Source organism: Alosa pseudoharengus, unplaced genomic scaffold (assembly GCF_046254945.1).
Source record: "Alosa pseudoharengus isolate Yale_2024_CS ecotype anadromous, Long Island Sound unplaced genomic scaffold, YU_APseudo_1.1 YU_APseudo_1.1_scf_20, whole genome shotgun sequence".
In the NCBI taxonomy this organism is placed as follows: domain Eukaryota; kingdom Metazoa; phylum Chordata; class Actinopteri; order Clupeiformes; family Clupeidae; genus Alosa; species Alosa pseudoharengus.
Genome location: NW_027468664.1, coordinates 22390267 through 22414480, shown reverse-complemented (window position 1 = coordinate 22414480; position 24214 = coordinate 22390267). Strand labels below are relative to the sequence as shown.

At 42.3% G+C, this 24214-nt stretch overlaps 2 protein-coding genes across 6 annotated transcripts in view; one reads left to right on the top strand and one right to left on the bottom strand.

Annotated features, from left to right (window-relative positions):
• Positions 1–520, top strand: part of LOC143136265 (plexin-C1) — an 11231-nt gene extending 10711 nt beyond the window's left edge. For all 5 annotated transcript variants that reach the window (XM_076296872.1, XM_076296873.1, XM_076296871.1 and 2 more), the window contains one exon: positions 1–520. This exon is cut by the window's left edge and continues 640 nt beyond it. The gene's annotated coding sequence lies outside the window, so the exon portion shown is untranslated.
• A 2311-nt stretch (positions 521–2831) lies between these two features.
• Positions 2832–23253, bottom strand: LOC143136262 (solute carrier family 22 member 4-like). The gene is made up of 9 exons (XM_076296869.1): positions 22861–23253; positions 21273–21376; positions 19571–19725; positions 13465–13636; positions 11053–11179; positions 7123–7223; positions 4601–4815; positions 3340–3522; positions 2832–2971 (listed from the first exon to the last, which is right to left on the bottom strand). The coding sequence occupies exons 1-9, from the start codon at positions 23251–23253 to the stop codon at positions 2832–2834; spliced, it is 1590 nt and encodes a 529-aa protein (XP_076152984.1).
• Between the last annotated feature and the right edge of the window lie 961 nt (positions 23254–24214).

Sequence of the window (24214 nt, the reverse complement as noted above, 5' to 3'; positions counted from 1 at the left end):
TGGTATTACAAGAGACTTCAGTACGTCATCAAGCTTCCATTGGTGGGTAATTATCTTGGTAACACAGAGCATATGACCTCCAAATGGTTATTTCTTTACGTTCCATTACTATTTATTAGGAATACTTCAAATATTTGACAAAACACTGTTATACCATTGCCCCCCCCCCCCCACACACACACACACAAATACATTGTAGCACTGCATCTACTGTACATTCTTTCAACATTCATATACTATTCTTTCCTATGCAACGCCTTTGACCATTATGATGCTCTACTTTCATGATCTATAAAAGCATATTCATATCACTGCCTTGATGTTGCATTTATTTACAATGTTGGAAATGTATTTTCAGGCCAGATAGAACACACAGATACAGTACACACACGGATGTATTAACTTATTTCATTTTCATCTGTCACTGCATGCATATAAGAGAGAGAGTAAAAACGTACAAAATGTAAAAAAAAAGATTGCACACTATCATTAAACTTCTGTAGCTTATGTGTTTGTGATGACTTTTATTGTTATGGTTATGGTTGCTTGGCAGACACTTTTATCCAAAGCTGTTATATAGCCAGAAAAAAAAACTGTATTCCTGTCAATTTGCTTGTATATTTTAAATAAATAACAGAAGCTTCAACAAACTTTTCATCCAACCTTGGTGCAAACCGATGCAATAGCATCTAAAGGTCAGTAGATGTCACTGCAGTTTACAGTAGAACAGAGCCGTAGATAGAGTTTGACCAAAGATTATATAGGCGGAGCAAGCCAGCTTGTCGTAGTTCATTGCTATGGCGTAAAATGAGGATCGAGTCCTGTCTGCATAAAGAGGCGTGTCGTTGAGGTATTGATGGGCGTACGTAGCAATCAGCCAACAGCAGCAGAAAAAATAACACACCTGATATAAGATCAATTTTCTCCAGACTGGAATGCTCAAAAATGCTAAAAATGTACCTGAAATAGTCGGAAAGGTTTGAGGATCATGAAAACGTGCACATAATTCACATTCTTAACTCTATAGAACCAAGACTTTAGCATATGTGGTGACATTCTGAGCTATGGCCATACTGTAGACTTGAATGGAACAGTTGCTGCCTCTGCATAAAGAGGGATTTTGACCCCCCCTATATCCAGCTGAGGTCCCTGCTGGCAGGCTCTCTGCAGTAGAACAGAGCCGTAGAATGGAGAGTTCTACAGTTTGGCTTCCTTTATTACATCACGAGTCTCCTTGGTGCAGGATTCCATCACTGTTACCTTTGATTTACCCAACCTGTGGCAGAAGCAATGAAAATCTTTAATTTCAGTTTTATATGACCAACATTTTATCAATGTGCGGACAGGATGGATAAAATTATAATTTAGCATACATTGTAAAATTGTAGTTATTTATGACGATTACAAAGGTTTGTGAATGTCAACATTAGATTCTCTGCAAAGTCCAAAACAACTTACATTTATCAATCTATTGTAAAGGAAAAAGAAATCCATCAATTAAAATATAATAATAACAACAATAGATAACAGAGCAGGCATTGATAACAACAACTACACGTTGATAAGTCATATGTATGAAGGAAGGGGTGGAGGTGGGTTGATGATCAGCTGATCAATCAGTTGAGCAGTCAGCCAATTACTGACAGACTCCGAGAGGCTGGGTGTGACTGTGGCCTGCCTGAACTAACGCTATGCTGCTCCATTTTTTTCCCCACACTTCTTCTCTCTGCACTTAGTGTTATGTTCAAAGTTCAGTTGTTATCCAACGACTGGCTGGCATGATAAATCATTACACAATCATTACATACCACAACTCTAGACAATTAGTAACTCTGGGCTGAGTTCAGCTGAGCTGAGCTGGGCTGAGTTGACTGGTACTTAGCAGACACTTTTATCCAAAGCGCCGGGAATCAAACCGGGGTTGACCAACTGTCGCAAGACAGTCACATTAGCGCTGCTCCACCATGGCCAAACAGAGTTATCAGGCTATTATTATAGTTATTAGGCTGTGATTAAAGGATCTTTCCAGAGTTAGAACAACCTAAGGTCTATTTGCAGAAGTTAACAAGTTCAAAATGAGAGCAAAATTACGTTAATAAGTGGAGTTTTGAGCATGACTGTTTTTTGCATTAGCAGCGGCTTAGAGCAAAAGCGCTAATGGGCAAACATCCACGTAAAAAACAATTGCTATTTTATACTGTTAACATTGCTCAAAATATAATTACACTTCTGTGGTAATGTGGTGGATGTCCGTACAGACAAACCGAAGTATTGTAAACTTTGAAAGTCTACAGAGAGGTCAAATCAGTGGGCTCGTTCCAGCTAGCTGCGCTGTGCAAATCTGGCTGGACGTAAGGCATGTTTGTATTGTAAGATTCAGCCAGATCTGTGCAGCTCTCCAAGCTCGAACACAAGCCAGGCCATTTGTTTCCTCCAGATAACAGGTATTGTTATAACCTCTATGTACACTTTCAAAGGTTACAATACTTTGGTTTGTCTGTAGGGACACTCACCGCACTACCACAGAAGTGCAATTATATTTTGAGCAATGTTAACGGTATAAAATAGCCTTTGTTTTTTACTCTTTATATTCTTAATGTTTATTCCGGGTGTTTGCCCTTAGCGCTTTCACTCTAAGCCAATTCGTTGCTAATGCAAAAAACGGTCTTGCTCAAAACTCCACCAATCAACGTAATTTTGCTCTCAAACGACAGTTTGAACTTATCTTCTGTAAATAGACCCTAGATTGTTCTAACTCCGGAACTATCATTTAATATGAAGTTCGTGGATTGGCTGTGGCTGATTGATGGCAGTGTGATGACGGTGGTCACTCACCCTCGGACCGTCTGCATCTCAGTGATGCTGTCCGGCAGGACCTTTCCAAACGTCTCAGGCAGAACGAAACAGAGCATGCCTGAGAACACAGCCAAACCCCCAATGAAGAGGTAGGGGAGATACTTATAATAATTACCTGTGGGAGACAGAGGGAAGGAGAGGAGGAGAGAGAAACAGCTGTTACCACTCCTTTATTAGACCACACTAATACTCTTACGCAATTACATGGATCATTCAAATGCCAATCTACAAGTCTTGTACCATATCACTGGTAAGTCACAATCACATCACAAATCAAATCAAAGAGTCTCCAAACTCCTCATCAAACTCCTATAATCACACAGCAAGCCCCAAGAGAGAGAGAGCGACAAAGAGAGAGAAGGAAATGCAGAGGTAGTGGAGAGACAGAGAGGAAAATGAGGAGAGGAGGAAGGACAGAGAGACAGAAAAAGAGAGAAAGAGAATACACTGAATACCTATGATATTACTTCTCCACCGTCTCACCCAGGTAAATGATGAACGGAGAGATTATGGTTCCGATGCGAGCGGCCATGGAGCAGGTTCCCATCGCCATGTTCCTCACCACGGTGGGGAAGAGTTCAGAGGTCACGGCGTAGACCACGCAGAACGCCGTGGTGATGCCGAACTTGCCCACCATCTCCAGGAAAATGGCTACACCTGGAAGATCTGCACCACACAGTCAACTGTTCAGTCCCACTACACCTGAATTATTGTTCTCACAGATGATTCTACTGTAAACTGCCTGAGAGTGTAAAATCAGAGCAGTATTTGGGAAAAGTGGAAGTGTTTGCTGGTGTGGACTACTCCCCCTATTTTTAGTTTCTTTCTTTGTCCTGAAGGGAATTTGTCTTTGATTTTTTTACGCATCCACGGGTAGTGTATAGTGATGGGCAAATGAAGCTTTGGTGAACCACTGAAGCACTGCTGCAGTGTGAAGCTAGAGACACTAGCTGGAATAAAAGATGGCCGCCACACATACATTTTCAACATAAAAGTTCTTAAGTAAACCAGTATTTTTGGTTACATATACTGGTTTGGGTAAGGACTAGCCTGACGAGCCAGACCCACATTAAAATGTAGGGTCTGGGCACTCACCGTTCGCAGTGCTCAGTCCGAGGGGCGGGATAATCAGTTGTCTTTCAAATTCCCGCTGCACGCAATAGGACAGCGGCAGCGCTATGAGTCCCATGCGTTTCCCACCAGCGGAGCTAGTTGGCTAGTTCAAACGTTTGCCAACTTAATAAAAGCTTAACTCGTGTCACACTGTTCGCCAACAGCAACATCCATCTTATTTGTTTTCAAGTAGCAGGGAATTCAAGCCAAACCGTTGCAACTCTGCCATCAATCATTATGTTAAGCCCACCTAACAACTCTATACACGATTTCATTGGCCTGATTAAGTTTCGATTTCTGGAGCTCACAAGCCAACGGAGAGTTGCTAGACTAGCCCTGGCAGCAAATGTAATTTTTCATTAGTGTCGCTAGCTTCACGATGTTGTGGTTCAGTGGTTCACCAAAGCTTCATTTGCCCATCACTAGGAGCGTACACTACACACATACACACTTGGAGCAGTGGGCAGCCCTTGATCCAGCACCCAGTAGGGGTTAGGTGCCTTGCTCAAGGGAGAATGCTGTTCAATCACTGCCCCCACCCACATGTTCCCTACCAGTCAGGGATTGAAGTGGCTAGCCTTCAGTTACAAGTCCGTTGTCTCTGTGTTCCTGTAAACATCAGGGAGCTTACCTCCGGGCACGAGTTGGGTAAGGAGGATGACGGCGCCGCCCAGGAAGAGAGTGGAGGACTGGCAGAAGTGGCGCGGGCAGAACTTCAGCAGCAGCATGGCCCCTACGTACGCCGGGAGCTCCACGGCGGCCGACAGGAAGAAGTTGAAATACGGATCACCGTGCAGGTTGGTGGTGTTCAGCAGCAGAGCGTAGTAAGACATGGTGATGACGATCCTACAGTACAGACATATATGAATTATTACAGTACACTGCAAAAACTAAACAAGTGCGATCAAAAATCTAGTTGGTATTCTCAGGGGTGTAGCAGAAGATCCTGGGCCCTATGCATTAGCAGTCCTGATGGGGCCCCATAATAAATATAATAAAATATATTCCAGACTTTTCAAGGGCCCTGGAATGCAGCCTTTTCGCTCTACATACTTTTGTCCTCTGCCTTTGAATGGGTACTGTGATCTTTGGTACGTTAAAGGAGAATTCCGGTGTGATATTGACCTAAAGTGTGTTGAAACATGATACCGAGTGTGAACGTATGTCTCATAGGTCATCTCGGCTTGTCCCCTGCACTCCGAAATCTGGCGCTAGTTAGCCGATGCTACCAACAGCTTTTTCAATGAGGGTGCCTCAGCATCGGCCTAGCCATGCAAATAAATCACTGTTTTACACCATTTATGAGGCTCGAAGTATCTCCACACTTCATTGGTAGACTTCCGAGGGCCCTGACATTTAAAACGAGACATTGAGAACTTTGAAAAAGCACTGGTAGTTTATTTACAAGACGATTCATACAGACAGTACCATAAGGAAGTTTACCGTTCGCAGCCATCTTGAATTTAGTCACGATAAGTCGAGCGACGAGTACTATACTGCACACCATCAGCACTTGGAGGAAAAAGGGCTGTTCACAGGGATTTTAAACTTTTTAATTAATCTTCATACCATTGTAGCGGGTACGATGGGAGAAATGGGGAATGCAGCTTGATGCCCTGCTTTCAGGTGCTAATTGATTAGACCAGGTGGTACAGCGCTTAAATAAGCCAGCTGACTAGGGCACATGAGAGTGGTCTGTTTGAAACGGTGAATCAGGAAGTTGGTGTGTCGGTGGTGCATAGCGGAGATTCTCAGCCTGGGGCGCGTGACTACGAACCTCAAAAGGTGCATGCTGCACAGAAACTTCGCTACGGTAGAGAGTACACAGCGACTAGTACATCCACACTGGTTTTAAGAATACAGAAGCTACGCCGACATCGGAGAGTGTATACAGCTTGTTTACTATCCATACTGGTTCAATCACGTTAAAACTAAAGCGAGTAATGCGAGTAATGCATACAGCTCGTATCTCATCCACACTGGTTTAAAGAATTTAGCGACTAGAGCATCTGCAGCTCACGGTAACCAGCTGACTGCAGTTTCCCATTAAAGTGAGGAGGACTGCCTTCGTCGGTTCAGCCAGCCACTGTTTTTCCTGAACTTGTAACTGTTTCATTGTTTACTTGTGTGTGTTGTGTAACCCATGTGACGGAATCTAGCCTGTCTGCGTCACGACTGTCTTGTGTTGCGCCATCAGTGGAGGCCAGCCTGTCATAGTTTTACTGTCTATAATATCCGTTTGTCTATCTGTGTGTGTCTGTTTAATGTCTGTCTGCATTTGTTCTTATGTTGTCTTGGCTTAGGGCAGCGTGCAATATTCCCTATATGAACAGTAATTTGTTTGCGGTGTCTATTTGAGTGTGGTGTTTGAAACCCAGTGTAACCTTATCAGTGTATGTTTGTGCACTGCCCATATAGTGTGAAGTGTTGTGGTGTATTCACTCATTCTTCGAGATTGTGTGCTGTAATTTATGCGGAACATTGTTTGTTGCCCTGGTGCCAAAGTTTGTTATTTGTTTAATGTGTGTCTGTTTGTTATCTGTTAATAAAAGTATATTTTCTTATAACATCAGCTCTAATACTGTTCCTTCATTGGGCAGCCTGCATACAGATTGGTAAAGTGTAGATTCTCTGGTTAGTGTGCATAAAGACACCCTGTTGGTCACACCATCATGCAATCATCATACCATGCTGGGAACGCTAATATTTTGTTACTAGCAACCTACATCCTCTGTCAAACACAGTTGCATTTTCAGCTCTGAATAAAACTGTTCTGGTACGACCCGTTCTGGTCCAAGCTACAATGGTTCGGATATAGTTGCTACTCAACAGAACAATTCCGGACTGATCTTCCTTACCTCACATTTTGTGGGCGGGGTTAAGTTCAGCTGGCTTCCAGGCTACCTTATATGGGCAAAGATGGCAGCTTTGGATCTTTTTTGTAGGATTTCCACCTTGGAAATCTTAACTTGATGTGACGCGTGACTGCCATTTTACGTGTCTAGACCTGACCACTTTATAACCCGTCTTCTGCCAGTTGACCATCTTGGTTGTAACTTTTCCTTGGTCTTTATTAAAACTCCTTTGCATTTATGTCCAGTTGTCCTTAACATTCATTACAATGTGAATGTCCAGATATACTGTATATCGCACCAGAGGATGGAGCAGACGAGGATGAGGACCACTGCGTTGCATCTCCTTAGGATGTCCAGAATATTGTACTTCTTCTCCTTATTCGCCTGGGCTTCCTCGATCTGGGAGGACAAACAGACACGGAGTTAGAGTGTTTGTGTGCAAATCCAGTGGCGTAACAACCCGATGGTGGGCCCAGGTGCGAGAGCGCCACGCGGGCCCACCATCGACATATTTTAGCCCAGCCAGGATGGATTAGCTCTGATACATGCAATACACATTAAGGGTGACTTCAATTGTTTATGCAAAGGGCCTGAGGCAGGGATGGATTACTGCACGGGCCTACCGGGCCCAGGCCCAGGGGCCCAAGGGGTCAGGGGGCCTTGAAGCCTAAGCCTTTGCATGGAATCATTGCCTCAATATCAACAAATCAGGATGTAGGCTATGAATCTGATTGAATTTAGTATTGGCCATCCCCAAAATGCACCAGAATACAGGAAATCACATCAAACAAATTAAACATTTTCTGGGGGAGGACCCCCAAACCCCCCCCCCCCCTTCCCACATATACGACAATAAGTGGGGGGCCCTTAATACATCTGGGCCCAGGGGCCCAAAAGTTCATAATCCGCCCATGGCCTGAGGCATCGAAGTAGTTTAGTAGTTACAGATTACAATTTCAAATAAAAAACACATGACTACATAGGATCCATTACATGTGAAAACATTAAAAATAATTTTATTAACAGCCTGCAGTAGGGGTGTAACGGTACACAGAAGTCACGGTTCGGTTCATACCTCGGTTCGGACATCACGGTTCGGTACGAGTTCGGTACAATGGAGGGAAAAGCAAAACAAAAATGCAGAAAGCATTTTATTTTGTACATGTCTCAGGCTGTACCACCTAGTGTCATACAGTCTCTTCCCTGAGCTATCTGCAACAGCCTGAAGTGTGTAAGATGTAGGCTAAACAGTACAATAAGTACCCAGACTCCATCTGTAACTTGTAAACAAAATAAGACAATCAGCTATAAAACTGAAAATAGGCCTACAGCATCTCTTATTTCTGAAAGTGCAAATTACATAGAAAAATGATTTTTAAAAATCCACTTAAGCAAGACCTTCAACATCTGTGTTTAGTTGTATATGGAAGGGTCTACAATTTGCCTCAATATTTTTTTTATTGTGTGTAAAGTAATAATCTAGCCTACTAACTGTGAAAATATCACACTATTTTGCCTTTTTTTAAAAAATGAAATTGCTTTCATAAATTTCATAGAGACTACAACTAGAAGTCACGTGACTTTGCCCTTACTCACCGTAGCATGGTTTGTTTATTAGCCTGGTTAGCGTTGTCACTTTATTTTACTGTCTATGCACTTAACACTACCAGCTCCTCATGTGAGAAGTTACAAGTTACCCCAACATAAAGGTAATTACCACGCGATTTACATAGCTTTCTGTCATTACGAAATCATTTAATTTAAGCCATAGGTTTTGGCCCTATTTGTATGTGTATCCAAAGGCTACTGAAGGGCAGGCGAAGTTTTTTCCCCTCGTTTCAGTGATTGGTAGCCTACATCATCTGGGTGATGACTTCGAATATGTGTAGCATTTTTTCCACTCACATACCCTGCTGAACAATGCCGACACACAGTTTCATATTATCCACCACTCTTTCGCCTGTACTAACGTTACTGTAACTGAAGTTCTCAAACTTGCGATCTTAAAGAGACCAGCGGATCCTCTAACTCTTGTGGGTCTAACCTTAGTGCTGCTAATGACTGACGGACTCGACCGACGACCTGACAAAAAAAAACATAGGCGCCAATCAGAGCTAAGGCGAGGCTACAGATTAGCGTTAGGTGTCGCTAAAGAACTCCCGTAACTCTCGCTACTTAACAGTAATTGCGCATGACATTAATTAATCCGCACACGAGTTTTATGTATTTTTATACCGTGTATTCTCCGTGTAAATTCATGCACCGAACCGTGACGCCCGTACCGTTTCGGTTCAATACGAATACATGAACCGTTACACCCCTAGCCTGCAGGCCAGGGTAATCTAATATTACTGCGTTAACATCAACTCGCATGGAATTATGGGAACACTCAATGCGCCTCTTCAACCCTCTGCTGAAACTGCAAGCGTAGATAGCTTGCTTATAAACTCGCACTGCGCAGAAACAAAACTTAATGTAGCCTAACTTATTTAACCGTCCAGAAACCAAATAAAATAATTCATATGCATACAATCCCCAATATGCGTGAATTAGGCCATTAGAAGAAGGCCATCTTACGAGCCTTTGGTGTGCAAAATTGTCAACGATGTTCCCAATATTTAATGCTCTGGCTCTCGTATTTTCAATGGACAGGATAGCTAACCCACTGAGCCTCTCCTGCCCCATGCTGCTCCTTAGGTAGGTCTTAATAAGTTTGAGTTTGGAAAAAGATCACTCAGCTTCTGCCACAGTCACAGGCAATGTCAGAAACAACATGAGAGCAGTACACACTTCCCCGAATGTGGATGTTACACTGTCATAATCTACCACCAGCATTTTGGCAAGTTGAAAAATAGATGACTTCTGTGAAATCTCTGCTTTAAAGCAAGACCTGAATGAGAGGAGTTGTGTTGGGAATGTCGGTGCAATATGTCCTGCTATAATGGTCTGACAAACGTCTTGCCTTTTCAAGCAGTTCATCATCACCTGCGAGTTGAAGGGTCATAGGACGTAAAGACTCAAACACATGACAAGTTTCCCGCATACTTGCAAATCTTTGGGAGAGCTGACTGATTATGATGTGCAGAGTTGCATTAAATACCTGCACTTTGAAGTATCTCTCTGCATCGGTTAAGCGCTCATCTTCCGATAGTTCGTCAAAGTGACGCTTCACTCTCCGTGCTCTAAAATTTCTAACGTTATAAAAAAAAAAAAAAAAAAGGAGGCAGGGCGGGGGTAGCGACGGGCCCCGGGAGGTCACGGGCCCTGGTGCGACTGCACTTGCTGCACCTACTATAGTTACGCCACTGTGCAAATCCCATGTATATTTAGGACAAACAGACACAACACACATATTGCTCAGTGGCAGAGCCAGTTTACATTTACATTTAGGTGCTGCTTTTATCCAAAGAAACTCACAAAAATAGGGAACAATCAAGGTACAGTGTGACAACCCAGATAGCAAAATCAGATTGGCAGATAGCGGACCGCTGGTGGTATGCCGCCGGTGGCGTGCCACTTGTGGTCCGCCATTGGTCCACAATCTCTTTAAATTTAACTTGTCATGAATATTAAGAAAAGTTAATAAAATTATATGTGGAGTATAACTAAACAAATGAAAAAGAACAATCAAGGTACAGTGTGACAAGGTACGACATGCTAATGCAGCAATCAGTTCTACTTGCATAGAAACAAGTGACAGTTCTAGTGAAGTTAAGTCAAAAGAAGCAGAAGAGGGATAATCCAGGTGGTAAATGCTAGAATAAGCATGTCCATTTGTTGGTAGTGCTAGGAGAGAAGGTACTCGGAAGAGCTGGGTCTTGAGGAGTTTTTTATGCGTTAGTGATTTGAATTTCTTGTGGGCAGCTACAGGTCGCCAATGGAGTTCACTGAGCAATTGGGTAACATGAGCAGTGGGGCAAAATTGAGTAGGACGGCTGTGCTCGCTCGCCGTTAGGTTGCGCTTGGTTGAGCTAATGACCGAGAGATTTGTGTTGTGCTTACCGCCGGGCTCAGCGCAAAGTATAGCCATCATATACAGCGCACCATGGTCAAAGTTCAACAGTGAACTTCGCAGTGGCTGAAATATTGCGTGCGCTGCAATTTGCTCGGCACAACAGCAAACCGTTATTGCGCCATGGAAGTCACGGAAAATAATGGGTTTCAGAGTTTTGCGCTACCATTGCCTCTTCCTGTGCATAGAAGGGGCCTTTATCCAGCAGTGGCTTACCTCATCGGGTGTGAAGATGACCTGGGGCACGGTGACTTTGTTCATCCTGGCCGCATTTCTCAGTATGGCCTCAGCCTCCTCCACTCTCCCCTGGGACAGAAGCCAGCGGGGCGACTCGGGAATCAGCCTGGTAGAGGCGGGAGAGGAGAGGGGTGGTTGTTCTTATCAGCTAGAGTGATCTTCAAAACCGTAGTTTTCATCGTTATTGTTATAACTGTAGTTTTCATCATTTTTGTTATATTTGTCATTGGAGGTGTAGATGGGCATTAAAGGTGTTATGTGGATGTTTTTGTTGCAAATATTCTCAAATCTCAGCCAACTGGACCCTGCGTCCAGAGCCTCCCTTCCCTTCTCTGCTTCGAGAGCCTCAAAGCAAGAGCCTTTTCCAAGGCTGCAGAAGATTCAAAGCCTTTTTCAAGGCAGCATTATCCAGCACCATGCGGCTGGGCTATCCCCGCATCGGACGGGCACGACTGGTGTGTCGCCTGGCTGACTGCTAGGACCATTCTCATCCCAGTTCCCACCTGTTCAACCTGTTGCCCTCTGGAAGGTGCTTCAGATGCATCACATCCCAGACAAACAGACTCCAGGACAGCTTCTTTCCCAGAGCCATATCCACCCTGAACACGCACATGAACTAACCCCCATCTTCTCCCTCGCCTGCCCTATTACACTTCCTCTTTTTAAAGGCTATCAACATTCCATACCATATTTAGATTTTTATTATAATGTTTATTTTATTTTTATGTAATGCAGACACTTATTTTTTACAAGGGCAATTTGAAACCCTGCAGTACATCCATGCAAAAATGGAACCTCAGGCTAAAAAAAAAACAGTTTTAGTATGTATGAAGTGTGTATGTATGCTTTATGTCATGTATATACTATTTTTTATTTTTTTTATTGAAATGACATCATTGAATCAATGTGGTGGACCTTAAGGGAAAGCTCCTTAAATTTTGTTGTATCATGTGTACAATGACAATAAAGGTAAACTCAAACTCAGCTCATGATTCTCCTTTTGACCATCATAAATCTGAACATAGCATTGTGTGTGGACCTCATGAAAAGCCCAGCTTAGAGATAAAATGGTCACTCAGATTCCACCAAAAAGCAGATTAGTTTATGGCACATTGTAAATTCCACACGTGTGTGTGTTTGTGTGATCACCATTTGTCAGAATGCCAAAAAGGTTAAAATATTTGAAGTGTCATATGCTTTTGATCTATTTATGGAGGACTCATACTGTACAAAAACCCATATAAGTTGGTGGTCTGTGGACTTTGCAATGGGGGACTATATAAAACTAAGGCCAAGTAGCTAGTAAAGTACTGTTCCATATCAGCAGTTATAGGAAGCATGTTTATTTGGAAGATACAATGTTCCTATACCCTTGAACCTAAACTCATGATAGATTGCTGAACTGCTTTAATCTACTGGATTATTCAGAAGATGATTCCTACTTGACTTGTAAAGTTGAATCAAATAAAGTATATCAAATGTGAATCTCAGGACTCATTATAATATACTGTAGGTCGTGGAATATATCAAATTAATGTTGCAGTGGCTCAGTAATTACCCTACGGAACGGTACAGGAGACCTGAGTATGTGTGTGTGTGTGACCTGAGTATATGTGTGTGTGTGCGCTTATTTCATTTTTTTCAGTTGCTTACTCTCAAAATCTTGAGTGAAACATGTCATTCAAACACAATGACCCCATACCAAATCTCATGTTTGTGTGTGTGTACTGTAGGTGTGAGTAAGTGTGTGAGAGTGTGTGTGTGGAAGTGTTTTTAAGTGTGTGTGTGTTTGTGTATGTGTGTGTGTGTGTGTGTGTGTTTGTGTGAGTAAGTGTGTGTGAGTGAATGTGTGTGTGTGTAGGTGTAAGTGTGTGAGAGTGGGTGTTTGTGTATGTACAGTACAGTATGTGTGTGTGCGGATCATGTTTTTAAGTGTGTGTGTTTGTGTTTGCTTGTGTATGTGTGTGTGTGCAGATGTGTTTGTAAGTGTGTGTGTGTGCGCTTATTACAGTTTTTTTTCAGTTGCTTACTCTCAAAATCTTGAGTGAAACATGTCATTCAAACACAATGACCCCATACCAAATCTCATGTTTGTGTGTGTGTACTGTAGGCGTGAGTAAGTGTGTGAGAGTGTGTGTGTGGAAGTGTTTTTAAGTGTGTGTGTGTTTGTGTATGTGTGTGTGTGTGTTTGTGTGAGTAAGTGTGTGTGAGTGAATGTGTGTGTGTGTAGTTGTAAGTGTGTGAGAGTGGGTGTTTGTGTATGTACAGTACAGTATGTGTGTGTGCGGATGTGTTTTTAAGTGTGTGTGTTTGTGTTTGCTTGTGTATGTGTGTGTGTGCAGATGTGTTTGTAAGTGTGTGTGTGTGTGTGTAGGAGTATGTTTGCCTCACCACCACAGGGGGATGTAGAGGAGCCCTGAAGCCACCATGGGGATGATCAGGAGTCTCCAGTCCCGCAGGAAGTAGGCAAACAGGGGCAGGAGCATCTGCCCCACCCCGGACGCCATGAACACCCCCAGGGAGCAGAACACCACACGCGTGGCTGGGCTCAAGATCTCCGAGCCTGTCACACAGCAAGAGGAAAAGGACGGTCATAGGCTGCATTTACACTGGCAGGCCTTGATGCAGTTCTGATTTTTGGCCTAGATTCTAACCTACGTCTGTTTACATCTATTTTCCAGAGTGTCCCATATCATATCTGTGTTTACATCAGGGGTGGGCAAACTTTTTGGCTCAAGGGCCACATTGGGTTTTGAAAATTCGCCGGCAGGCCGCACAACAACCCCCTCCCCACACATTAAAAAAATACATTTTTCCTATAAAATAATTTAGTATCAAAAGTATTTGTTTTAAAATATTAATTGCTTCAAAAATACTGCTAATTTGATGCTGATTAACAAATGTATAAATTGTGCACTGTCGCTATAAGACAGACGCTTTAATTCACGTTTATTTCTCAATGATCTTCTGCCTGCTCCGCTATTTTTAAATGGCCAGTAGTGGGAACTACTGTTGCCTTCATGATTTCCTTTATAAAGTTTCTTATAAGGAGATATCAATTACCAACAATGACAAGCCAGCTGGAACCTGCTGCTCTCTCTCCCTCTTGTGACTTGCAGACGCGTTCCCAATTAAATGGATCACATAACGTTTACGTTAGATCTGCTGCAAAGGAGATAACTAACACAGACCTCTCAAGTCTCACACATTGAGCGTGAGGTACGCATTTCAATAACTTCACACGCCACACATTGCATTTCTCACTCCGAGAAATTATTAACTTGCCCGCACAGAAATTTCTAAGGGCTATATTTTACAAACGTGTCACACAACGTTGCTGTCTGTGCGCTCATAGACCTAGAGTCTATACTACTTAAACGGCACCGACAATCAAAAAATCCAGTGGAAACTAGATGGCAGAAGTGTGTAGGACAATCTGCCCACCAGCTTTTTCAACTTCGCTACCTACAGATGTTTTACCGGTATGATATTTCGAAACGCCATGTTATTTCCATAGACTGTAAAAAATATAGACAATCCACGCCCGGAAGTTGGATGGATACGGAAGTTACGGAGGCGGGACTTATTCTGGAGAGGTCAATAGAGTGGTGAAGTCCCGCCCCTTCCGTTTGCCTCCATCTTTCAAAAAAAATTTAACGGCAGTCTATGGCGAAAAATAAATTATTTTCTGGTCCCGGTTGACTTGTGCCTTGAATTACCCATATGATGTTTGTCAATTTTAAAGACAATTTTTCATGTAAAGACATTTGCAGTTTGTTTGGTAACTATTGAATTACAACATTGTGAAAGATCGTAATTCCAACGACTACAAACCCATCAGTCGCGCTAGTGACGTTAGCTCATTCACAGCCACACTAGATTGTACAAGCATACCAGCAACAGGTCTTAATTGGGCTTTCCTTGCCGAAGAAAATACCATGAGTCAGAGGATTAAACACATCAGGTAAGTTGTATTCGTCCATAGACTGTACATTATATACTGTTAAGTGACATAGCAGGCAGCAAGCAAGATGCAACCGTTAACTAGCATAACAGCTCTTATCGTTTCATTACGTTGGTGACGTACATCGTTCGAGACGAGAGATGTAGTCCACTGAGTGGATTCGCACAAAACCAACATAACTTTTGAAGTCTATCGAACAACAGTACTTTCTTGACGTGAAAAATTATCTTTTAAATGCACACACATCATATGTGAAATTTGTGGCACAATTCAAACTGGACCAATAAATAATTGTTATCTCTCCATTAACACCATCAAATAGAACACTGGAAATGTTTGAACACTTAACTTTTCAGGTAGCCGATATCATTAGCCTTTCAGACATTAAAATGTCATTATAATGCTGCTAACATTAGCCTACATGCTGCAACACAGGTATGAAATATATTATGTTTTAGTGACCTTGTTGTTTCTATGAACATGAATTGTTGTTTATATGAAACATCAACTTAGTCGAGGCATAAAAAGCCCTGTATATCCCCATTAAGAACTTAAACCTTTGAACTAGCTAGCTAGCTGATAGCAAAGCTGGATGCTACCACCGGGTAGACACAGTAAAATGGTTAGCAAACCGTCCATGCCCCCGTGAATATTTCAGTTTCAAGGACGAAATCAAGAGTGTACAAAGGGGTGAAAACCACTTTAAATCGGGTCACATTATTGACTGTTGTGTGTCGAGGGTCAGCTTGTGGGTTTTGTATGGGCCAGCATGAGGGACAAGACCTATCAAACCTACGAAGTTGTGTGGTGAGTTTTGCAGGGAGGTTGGTAATGCTAGTTAACATTAGCTAGGCTACTGTAGCCTTCATACTGTACGAGCCATATCATCAATCATTAACCTAGAAATACTTCTTCGTACATTTAATGAACATTTTGTGTAATAATTCACAGCAAGTTAATAAACTGAATATGGTGGTCCAAGAGCAGACCATGCACCGGTCTATGCATCAGGGTGGCAGTCAGATACGAAGCACTGCACAATGTTGCTAACGTTAAAGGGAAACTTGGCAGGATTTCCCCCTCTGCTGGAGAAATTGTGCATTATGCTATTTCAAACTGTGGAAAAAGGTAACGATAAAGCACATGGATTTGTTTACAAGCTAGGAAAACGGTTAGCATAAGTTTGGCAGACAATGTGGATGTTACAAGGTAAGAAACACGATTTAAAACTAGTTTCTTGTTTCTCACTTATCTTTTCGGGACGGTAGTCTCAATGTTGCAAGGTTGGTTTTCCGCCTGGGGACGCTAGGGGCAGCGGAATTCACCATTTTCACCGGAACAGGTCATTTAACCATCCAAATGATTTCTAAACGGGTTTATTACGTTGAAATAGTTGCCAAGTTCTCCTTTAACGTTAACCGCTTTTACACACACGATATAAAATACATGATGGTAAATATAACATTCAATACCAAAACACTATTATTTACATGATTACTCCTGAAATAACTGCTATTAACTATATAAAAATCATTGTTTGGAGGAAAGGGTTCGCGTGCTGTCGCCGGTTGGAAATGATTTGGCGCTGGTTCGTGCTGCTTATATATTTTTCAGTGAGGCACGGTGGTTTATGGGATGAGTAGTTCCTTCGCTCGGAAATGAAAATATGTACACAGTCTTGTACCTTTGACTTTTTTTGGACTTTCTCTTCGTTTTTTCACTCGAAATGATATGTTGTATGCTTATGAGTTACGCCGTAGCTGATTAGCCTAAGACATGCTCTAAAACTCTTTAGATACGGATTTTTCCAAAACGTCAATGGGAGAAATGAATGGGAAATTTACTTCCGGAAACTAAGCTCTCTCGGAGGAGGGGCGGGACTGTGATGCTCTAATCAGCTCAGAGAACTGCTGTGCAGTTACTAACCTATCGGCCAATCAGAAAATTGGATTTCTCAACCAATCAGGAAATTGTTTTGTTTTGTTGCCGGGCGAACTCTGAATTTCAGTTTCGTGAGCAGTCTCGGCCTTCGGTGAACGCATATGGTAAACGAGGTGGAGTTGGAAGAGAACAGAATAATCAGGTAATAACTTCATTCATTTCAATCTCTCATTAGTTACTATAGTTTTCGTACTCGTTGTTTAAGAACAATATAATTTAAGTGTTCGTTTGAATAGTAGCTTATTGCATAGCCTATTGTTATAGGTCACTTTTAAAATCATGTCATATTTAAGCAATATAGCACGAGTGAGAGTGGGGTTGGTCATGGATATTCCCACGGGTGTTGTTCGGCCGTAGCCACGAGGCCGGAGGCCGAGTGGCGCAGGCAACAACAGCCGTGGGAATATCCATGACCAATCCCACGATCACGAGTTGAAATCACATTCATATCTAGCTTTGCTGCATGCATGTTACAAGGACACTGGGCCATGTCATGTAAGGGACATGGTACTGCAAAAAAACGGAAACATAGCCTACATTGCAGAACCACTCAACTTTATTAATTTATGGTGAATAAATGTTACACTACTGTGCACAGCCCCATATGTTTTTCTGACACGATGCTAGTACGTTAGCAGCGGTTAGCTAACTATGCTAACGTTAGTTATCTACAAGTCTCCTCCAAGTGACAATCATATTATAGGCCCTTCACAATGCTGGCAATGCTGAGAACAATTAGCATCCTCGTTTATCTTACCGGTACTTACATTGAGTTGACTGTGTGGCTTAATCCACAGATGTGGTGAAGCACTGTTTCGTTATGGTTTGCTAAGGAGTAACCCATTGCTTAAAATAGTGGAGAGCTGGGATGAGAACATTGTGTCAAATCTTCGCATTGTATCGCGGAGTGATTTATTATTAGCTGTGCAAAGTCTGAGTTGAAATGTCCAGGGATATTCCAACTCATGGAACGTCTCTCGGCCAATCAGAAACAAATAAATAGTTCCATAGAACCCAATTGGGTTCTATGGAACTATTTATTTGTCCCAATTCAAAAATGTTGGGTAAAAAGCAATTAAGCATTCTCTCATTCACCCTGAGAGGAAAGCCCCCTAAAAGGTCCAGGTTAGTGGATGCTCAGAGGTGGTGAAAAGGCCCATTATGGAATTGTTAATGCCATGTGTCAAATCTTTTCTTTTGCAAATCTGAGCAATTATAAATTATACTTTTGCCCCATTTTGACTTATATCAAATGCCTGCTCTCTTTTGGAAAGCTGAGGCACTGTTGGAAAGCAATTAGAATAACTGTGTGATGTACTGACACAAAGTTACAAAGGCTAGATTGTTCTTTTCTTTTTCTACCGGATAACAAGCACCTTTGAACTGACCACATTTCAGCCCTCTAGGTCTTGACTTGATATGACTTGAGTCCTAGCATTAGGTCTTGTCATGCTGTGTGCAAAAGTAGATCAATAGTACTCTGAAGTTTCATGCTTGCATTTGGATTGTAGGCTACTTCAGGATCTGATATGACTACACTAAATGTGGAATAATTACAAAAAATACAAATCTATACAATTTCTATTTCAATTCAATTGGTGTGTATAAGATGGGCTATATTTCTGCACAACTAATATTGGATCAACTGGTAACCGACCTGGGGCTGGTGTATGCTCACACCCCTAACCTTAGGAACGGCTCTAACCGCTGAGTTGGAAGCTTGGGCTTTTAGCTCAGTGGTTAGAGCGCTCGACTCCCATGCCGGTGTGTGTTGAGGTGGCGGGTTCAAGGGCCGTGAGCGGCTGATGAAACGACCTCTGTTACACTGGAACATCTGAAGGCATATTAATAACAGCAACAAAAAGTCGTAGTATTATTAATTAAACACCCTCATTCTCGCAACCAACCAGTCTGACCAGCCACCCCTTTAACCCTGACCAGCCACCCCTGTCCTCAAAACTTGAGAGCCCTGAACTAACAGTAGGCCTATCATCTCTATTTAACATGATGTTTTGACATTGACATTGTAAACGTTCTCTAAGGAGAGCAAAAAAGCCATTTTTAGTAAAGCTAACCAACGTCGTCTCTATCACAGAAAAAAAAAATAGCGAGCAGCCTGATAACCAAATCAAATGCTCGGCGGGCCGGATCCGAAAAGTCTGCAAAATGGGTTATACTTTCTGAAGCTGGGATTCCCTAGCCTGGGAGAACCTAGACGAACCTTTGGCAAATTTGAATTTGCTTTGCAGATCCGTCTGGCAAAGAGGCCATTCACTCCAATGTTCCTAAAATCCAGGCACCAATTATAACTATTGAGTTGGGCTTAGCATTTGTTGAGATGTTTTTTCCGTTGCTCTGCATATGTCATCTCCTTCATCACTCTTATTGGTTTTCGTCTATACAATTGCGTCCAGAGGCATTTTGATCAGCGTCCGCTGGTTACGCCCCTTGGAAATGGGAGGTGAATTAACCTTTTCCAGACCCAATCCCAATTGAGATTAGGTCTGGAGCTAACGAGGCTATGGGTTATGAATCTTTGGTGTATCATATTAAAACAGGTGAACAGGGTTAAAAAGAAACCGTGAGGCATACCGAGCACATAGCCAACGACGTAGTTGGAGAAACCGCTGAAGCCAACGAAGAAGAAGATGGTGCTGAAGGCCTCCCAGCTGGGGGAGAAGATCTGGGCAAAGATGGTCAACGTCTGCATTGCCATGGTGGCAAAGAGCACAGGCCGCCGTCCATACCTTTATAACACACACACACACACACACACATATGTGCATGCCCCGCACACACACACACATACGTGCATGCCCCGCACACACACACACACACACATAGAGACACACATACGTGCATGCCCCGCACATATACACACACACACACACACACATACGTGCGTGCCCCGCACACACACACACACACACACATACGTGCATGCCCCGCACACACACACACACAGAGACACACATACGTGCATGCCCCGCACACACACACAGAGACACACGTAAATTATTTAAATATTTCGAGAGATAAAGTAGCCTACTCTCTTTGACACAAATGGCACAACATCTGCACCGTACAGCATAAATTCCGTACAGCTAAGATGGAGCAAAACTTTACCGACTGACCATTTCCTTGGAGACCGATGACTGTCTTTTCTGAACATGCTCAAAGGGTGCAAAAACATTGATTTAAAAAAAGAAGATCGATCCATCCAATTAAATCCATTCTTATTCTCATTCATGCCTGTGTCTAACTGTCATGTTCTGAATATGCCCTAGGCTGCCACATATAAAAATCACCAGACTACATTTATCACCTAGCTCACTGATATCTAAGGGCTGACACTTCATTTAGGCTATAAGAGAAGGCTGTGCCTATATACAGTATACTGTACAGGTAAAACACAATGTAGGGGGGGCTGTGGTGCAATTGGCCACAGCGCCCATACCACACTTGTATGAAGGTTGAATGAAGGTATGAAGGTAAATGTAGTATGTGGTTATGAACAATACACAATGTGGTTATGAACAATACACAATGTGGTTATGGCATGCAGTGAACAGTCCATTGCATGCTTTACATCCAGTCATGACATAATGCAGGTGTTCAGAGTCCAAAATACACACACACAGTGAAGTCAATAAACCTTTGTGATTTCAAAGCTATTACGATGAAAAGATAGCCTCCTCTCATTGTTGTATTGAATTTATGGACTGTGTCTTCTAGTTCAACACACTTAAATACTGCGCGTTCAGATGTTAAAAAAGGAGTTGTCATAGTGTAGCGCATTATAGTAGAGCATAGTGTGATAAGAGCTTTAAGATTTTTGTCTCAATGCGTTGACATTTCAAAACAATCCTCTCTGTCTTGGCTACCTGGATACGGAGGAACTCATATAAATGCAAAGGGTTATAGACAGCATACACTGTGAATGGAACACATATAAATGCAAAGGGTTATAGACAGCATACACTGTGAATGGAACTCATATAAATGCAAAGAGTTATAGACAGCATACACTGTGAATGGAACTTGCCTACATTTTCCTCGGCATAAATAAAGTAAGTATCTGTCTATTTATGTATGTATGTGTACTGTATGTATGTGTATCTATGTGCATTGTATGTATGTACATGTGTCTGTATTGTATTGCATGTGTGTGTATGTATGTATGTATGTACATGTGTATGTACATGTATGTATGTGTGTATGCATCAATCTATCTACTGTATACGTCTATCTATTTGCCTGTGTGGTGTGATGTGGTGTTGGCAGTAGCAGACACCTGTCCGAGAGTTGCCCAGAGATAAACGTCCCCACCAGTACACCCAGGAAGTAGATGGACGAGGCCAGAGGCTCTTTGTATTCATTCTCACACACCAGGTCCCACTGCAAGACAAATCATTTAACCATCACACAACCATGAATCATTACGAAAGTCAGACATTATCCAATTATGTGGTGGTGCCAAAGAAACTCAATCTTATAGGCTAAAACAAATAATAATAATAATAATAAACGTCTATGCTACTATGGCCTCTGCAGACAAACTGTTTCATCAAGTTTCATCTCATCTGCCATCACCACTCTCAACAATCTGACTAGAAGGTAGCAGTGTCCGCCTATTTGTGGAGTTTTTGCCTGTGTATAATTTGTTTTTGCACATTTTCTTTTTGTTATGTCAAATGTGAGTACATTGTCATTCATTTGTCAATTATTTTGTTAAATATGAGTACAAACAGCAACAACAAATTTCCCCCCTATGGGGACAATAAAGTATGAATCTGAATTTGAAACGTATTTCTACCCTTGTAATTGTAAAGAAAGGGTATGAAAAAATATTGTTACCTTGCTTTTCTCTATGTCGCCATCTTGTGAGGAGATAATCTGTACAAGTTGATTACCAAACTCTCCTCCTGTTGTGTCCATTGATATTAGCTTGTGCCTCATTTGGTAATCGTCTTGCACCAACTCTTGCAAGATGGTGGTGACCAATTTAACGGCTCAAAAAAGCAAATATATTGTGATGTAGCAAAGTTGCCCCCGAAAGCTAAGCCATGTGCTATTCAGTTGTAAATACACTGACTCTTTTAGTCTAGCTCTAAACTGCAACAACTGACATTGTTTTGGTCCCAAACAAAAATGTGCACTCGTTATTATCCAAAAATAGACCCGGGTTATCGTTAAACTGGAGATTCCCTTTACTGTGGCATCATGCACTACATATTACCTTACGTCATGTGGCTGTGGATAGTGTTCAACTGTTACATGTACTTCTGTGGCTTGCAGGGTTGGGGAGTTCTGAACTATATGTAACTGAGTAGAAACATCTATGAAGCTGTGAAGGTATGTATGCCTTGTAATGTATTCATGAGACACTTCAGCATGCACTTCAGCACTTGTATGACCAGATCCACCAACCAAACCTATGAGTTATGCAAGCTGAGAATATATACATACTCTCTACAGCAACATTGCCCAATACAAAACTCAGAATAGATGAATCTTATTTCTTTTTCTTAATCATTTTGTTCTATTTCTCTATGTCTTGCAAGGATACAAGTTAAGCATGTTATGCAGTACATGAAATGCCATTTCACAACACATGTACCTTGTCCATTTGATTATTTTTTAGTTTGAAGCACTTTTTCTAAAAAAGCTTTAGCTGTATCAAAACCTTCTCAGGGTATCCCATTTTACTTGCATATGTTTATACCTCTGATGCATGAATACAATGGGCAAAACCCAATTCCATTTGACTCGGTAGAGGTGGACTAGCAACACTTCATCAATGGCTGATAGTGTCATCAGTGTGTGTGTGTGTGTGTGAGTGTGTGTGTGTGGCTGAGAGTGTCATCAATGTGTGTGCTCACCTCAGTAACGATGGTGGACTGGTAGATGTCTTTACTGTACTTCCAGCCATCCAGACAGCTCTCCTGCTGAATCTGACTTACGTTGACGTCCACGTCGGGGACGTAGTTGAGCAGGGAGAAGTTCCTCAGCTGGTCCAGGCTGTATCTGCTGCAGGAGCTGCGTTTCACCAGCCCGTCCTGCACCACCAGGGGAATGCTCACGTTCCTCCAGCTCTCGCTGATGTTGCTCTCCTCCGGGACCAAACACTCGTGGGGCGGCGTGTCCCCTACAAACACGATGTAAATGCCAACCAGACCATTAGGTAGGATGCTGAAGGCCAGAGAGAAGAAGACCAGCTTCTGGAAAGGCCCCCACGTTCCCAGGAACGAGGTGATCTCATCGTAGTCTCTCATACTCTCTCCTTTCTCCAAACTGCCCTTTCACTTAGAGGAGCTGCCTTTGCCCCCATCTACCCTCTGGCACTTATTGTATGACACGGCCATAGCTGATAATCTCCCCCCTTGCTCCCTCCCTCTCTCTCTCTCTGAGTGGGTGGAGCGTTTGTGAGTGTGAGTGAGCACGCCGCATGTGAGCACGCCGCATGCACCCCTTGTGTCCCACTTTGTTTCTTTGATCTTTTTTCCCCGCTTTTTTTTCTGTTCTTTTCAAAAACAATTTTGTCCACAACCAGCAGTTTTTGGTATGGCAGGCACGTAATGTAGAAAATGTCTTTTGGTCACTTACTGTAAGTCAACATCATGCCATTGAAAATCCCTGATAATCTTGATGTCTCTGAACAGTAGGAGTGTGGTTTAGTTGATGGTGATGTTGTGGGTATGGATGCTCTGAGGAATGATGCTTTAGAGGTCTCACGATTATTGGATTTTCTTTTGATCTAATTTCTCTAGATCAGGAAAAGTGTATCGAACATAATTGGTTTAAGCCAGTGGCGTAACAAACCAATGGTGGGCGAGAGCGCTACGCGGGCCCCATACCGACGAACTTTGGCCCAGGATGAATTAGCTCTGATACATGTAATACACATTAAGAGTGACTTCAATTGTTTATGCAAAAGGCCTGAGGCACCGAAGTAGTTTAGTAGTTACAGATTACAATTTCAAATAAAAAACACACGACTACATATCCATTACATGTGAAAACATTAAAAAATAATTTTATTAACAGCCTGCAGGCCAGGGTAATCTAATATTACTGCATTAACATCAACTCGCATGGAATTATGGGAACACTCAATGCGCCTCTTCAACCCTCTGCTGAAACTGCAAGCGTAGATTGCTTGCTTATAAACTCGCACTGCGCAGAAACAAAACTTAATGTAGCCTAACTTATTTAACTGTCCAGAAACCAAATAAA

Excerpts from the sequence above, each read along its gene's own strand:
- LOC143136262 (XM_076296869.1), bottom strand. The coding sequence starts at position 23,253 with ATGAGAGACTACGATGAGATCACCTCGTTCCTGGGAACGTGGGGGCCT. Across the intron at positions 13,637-19,570 it reads CGTCGTTGGCTATGTGCTCG|GCTCGGAGATCTTGAGCCCA; the intron begins GTATGCCTCACG and ends GCTGTGTGACAG. Across the intron at positions 2,972-3,339 it reads TCCGTTCATCATTTACCTGG|GTAATTATTATAAGTATCTC; the intron begins GTGAGACGGTGG and ends TGTCTCCCACAG.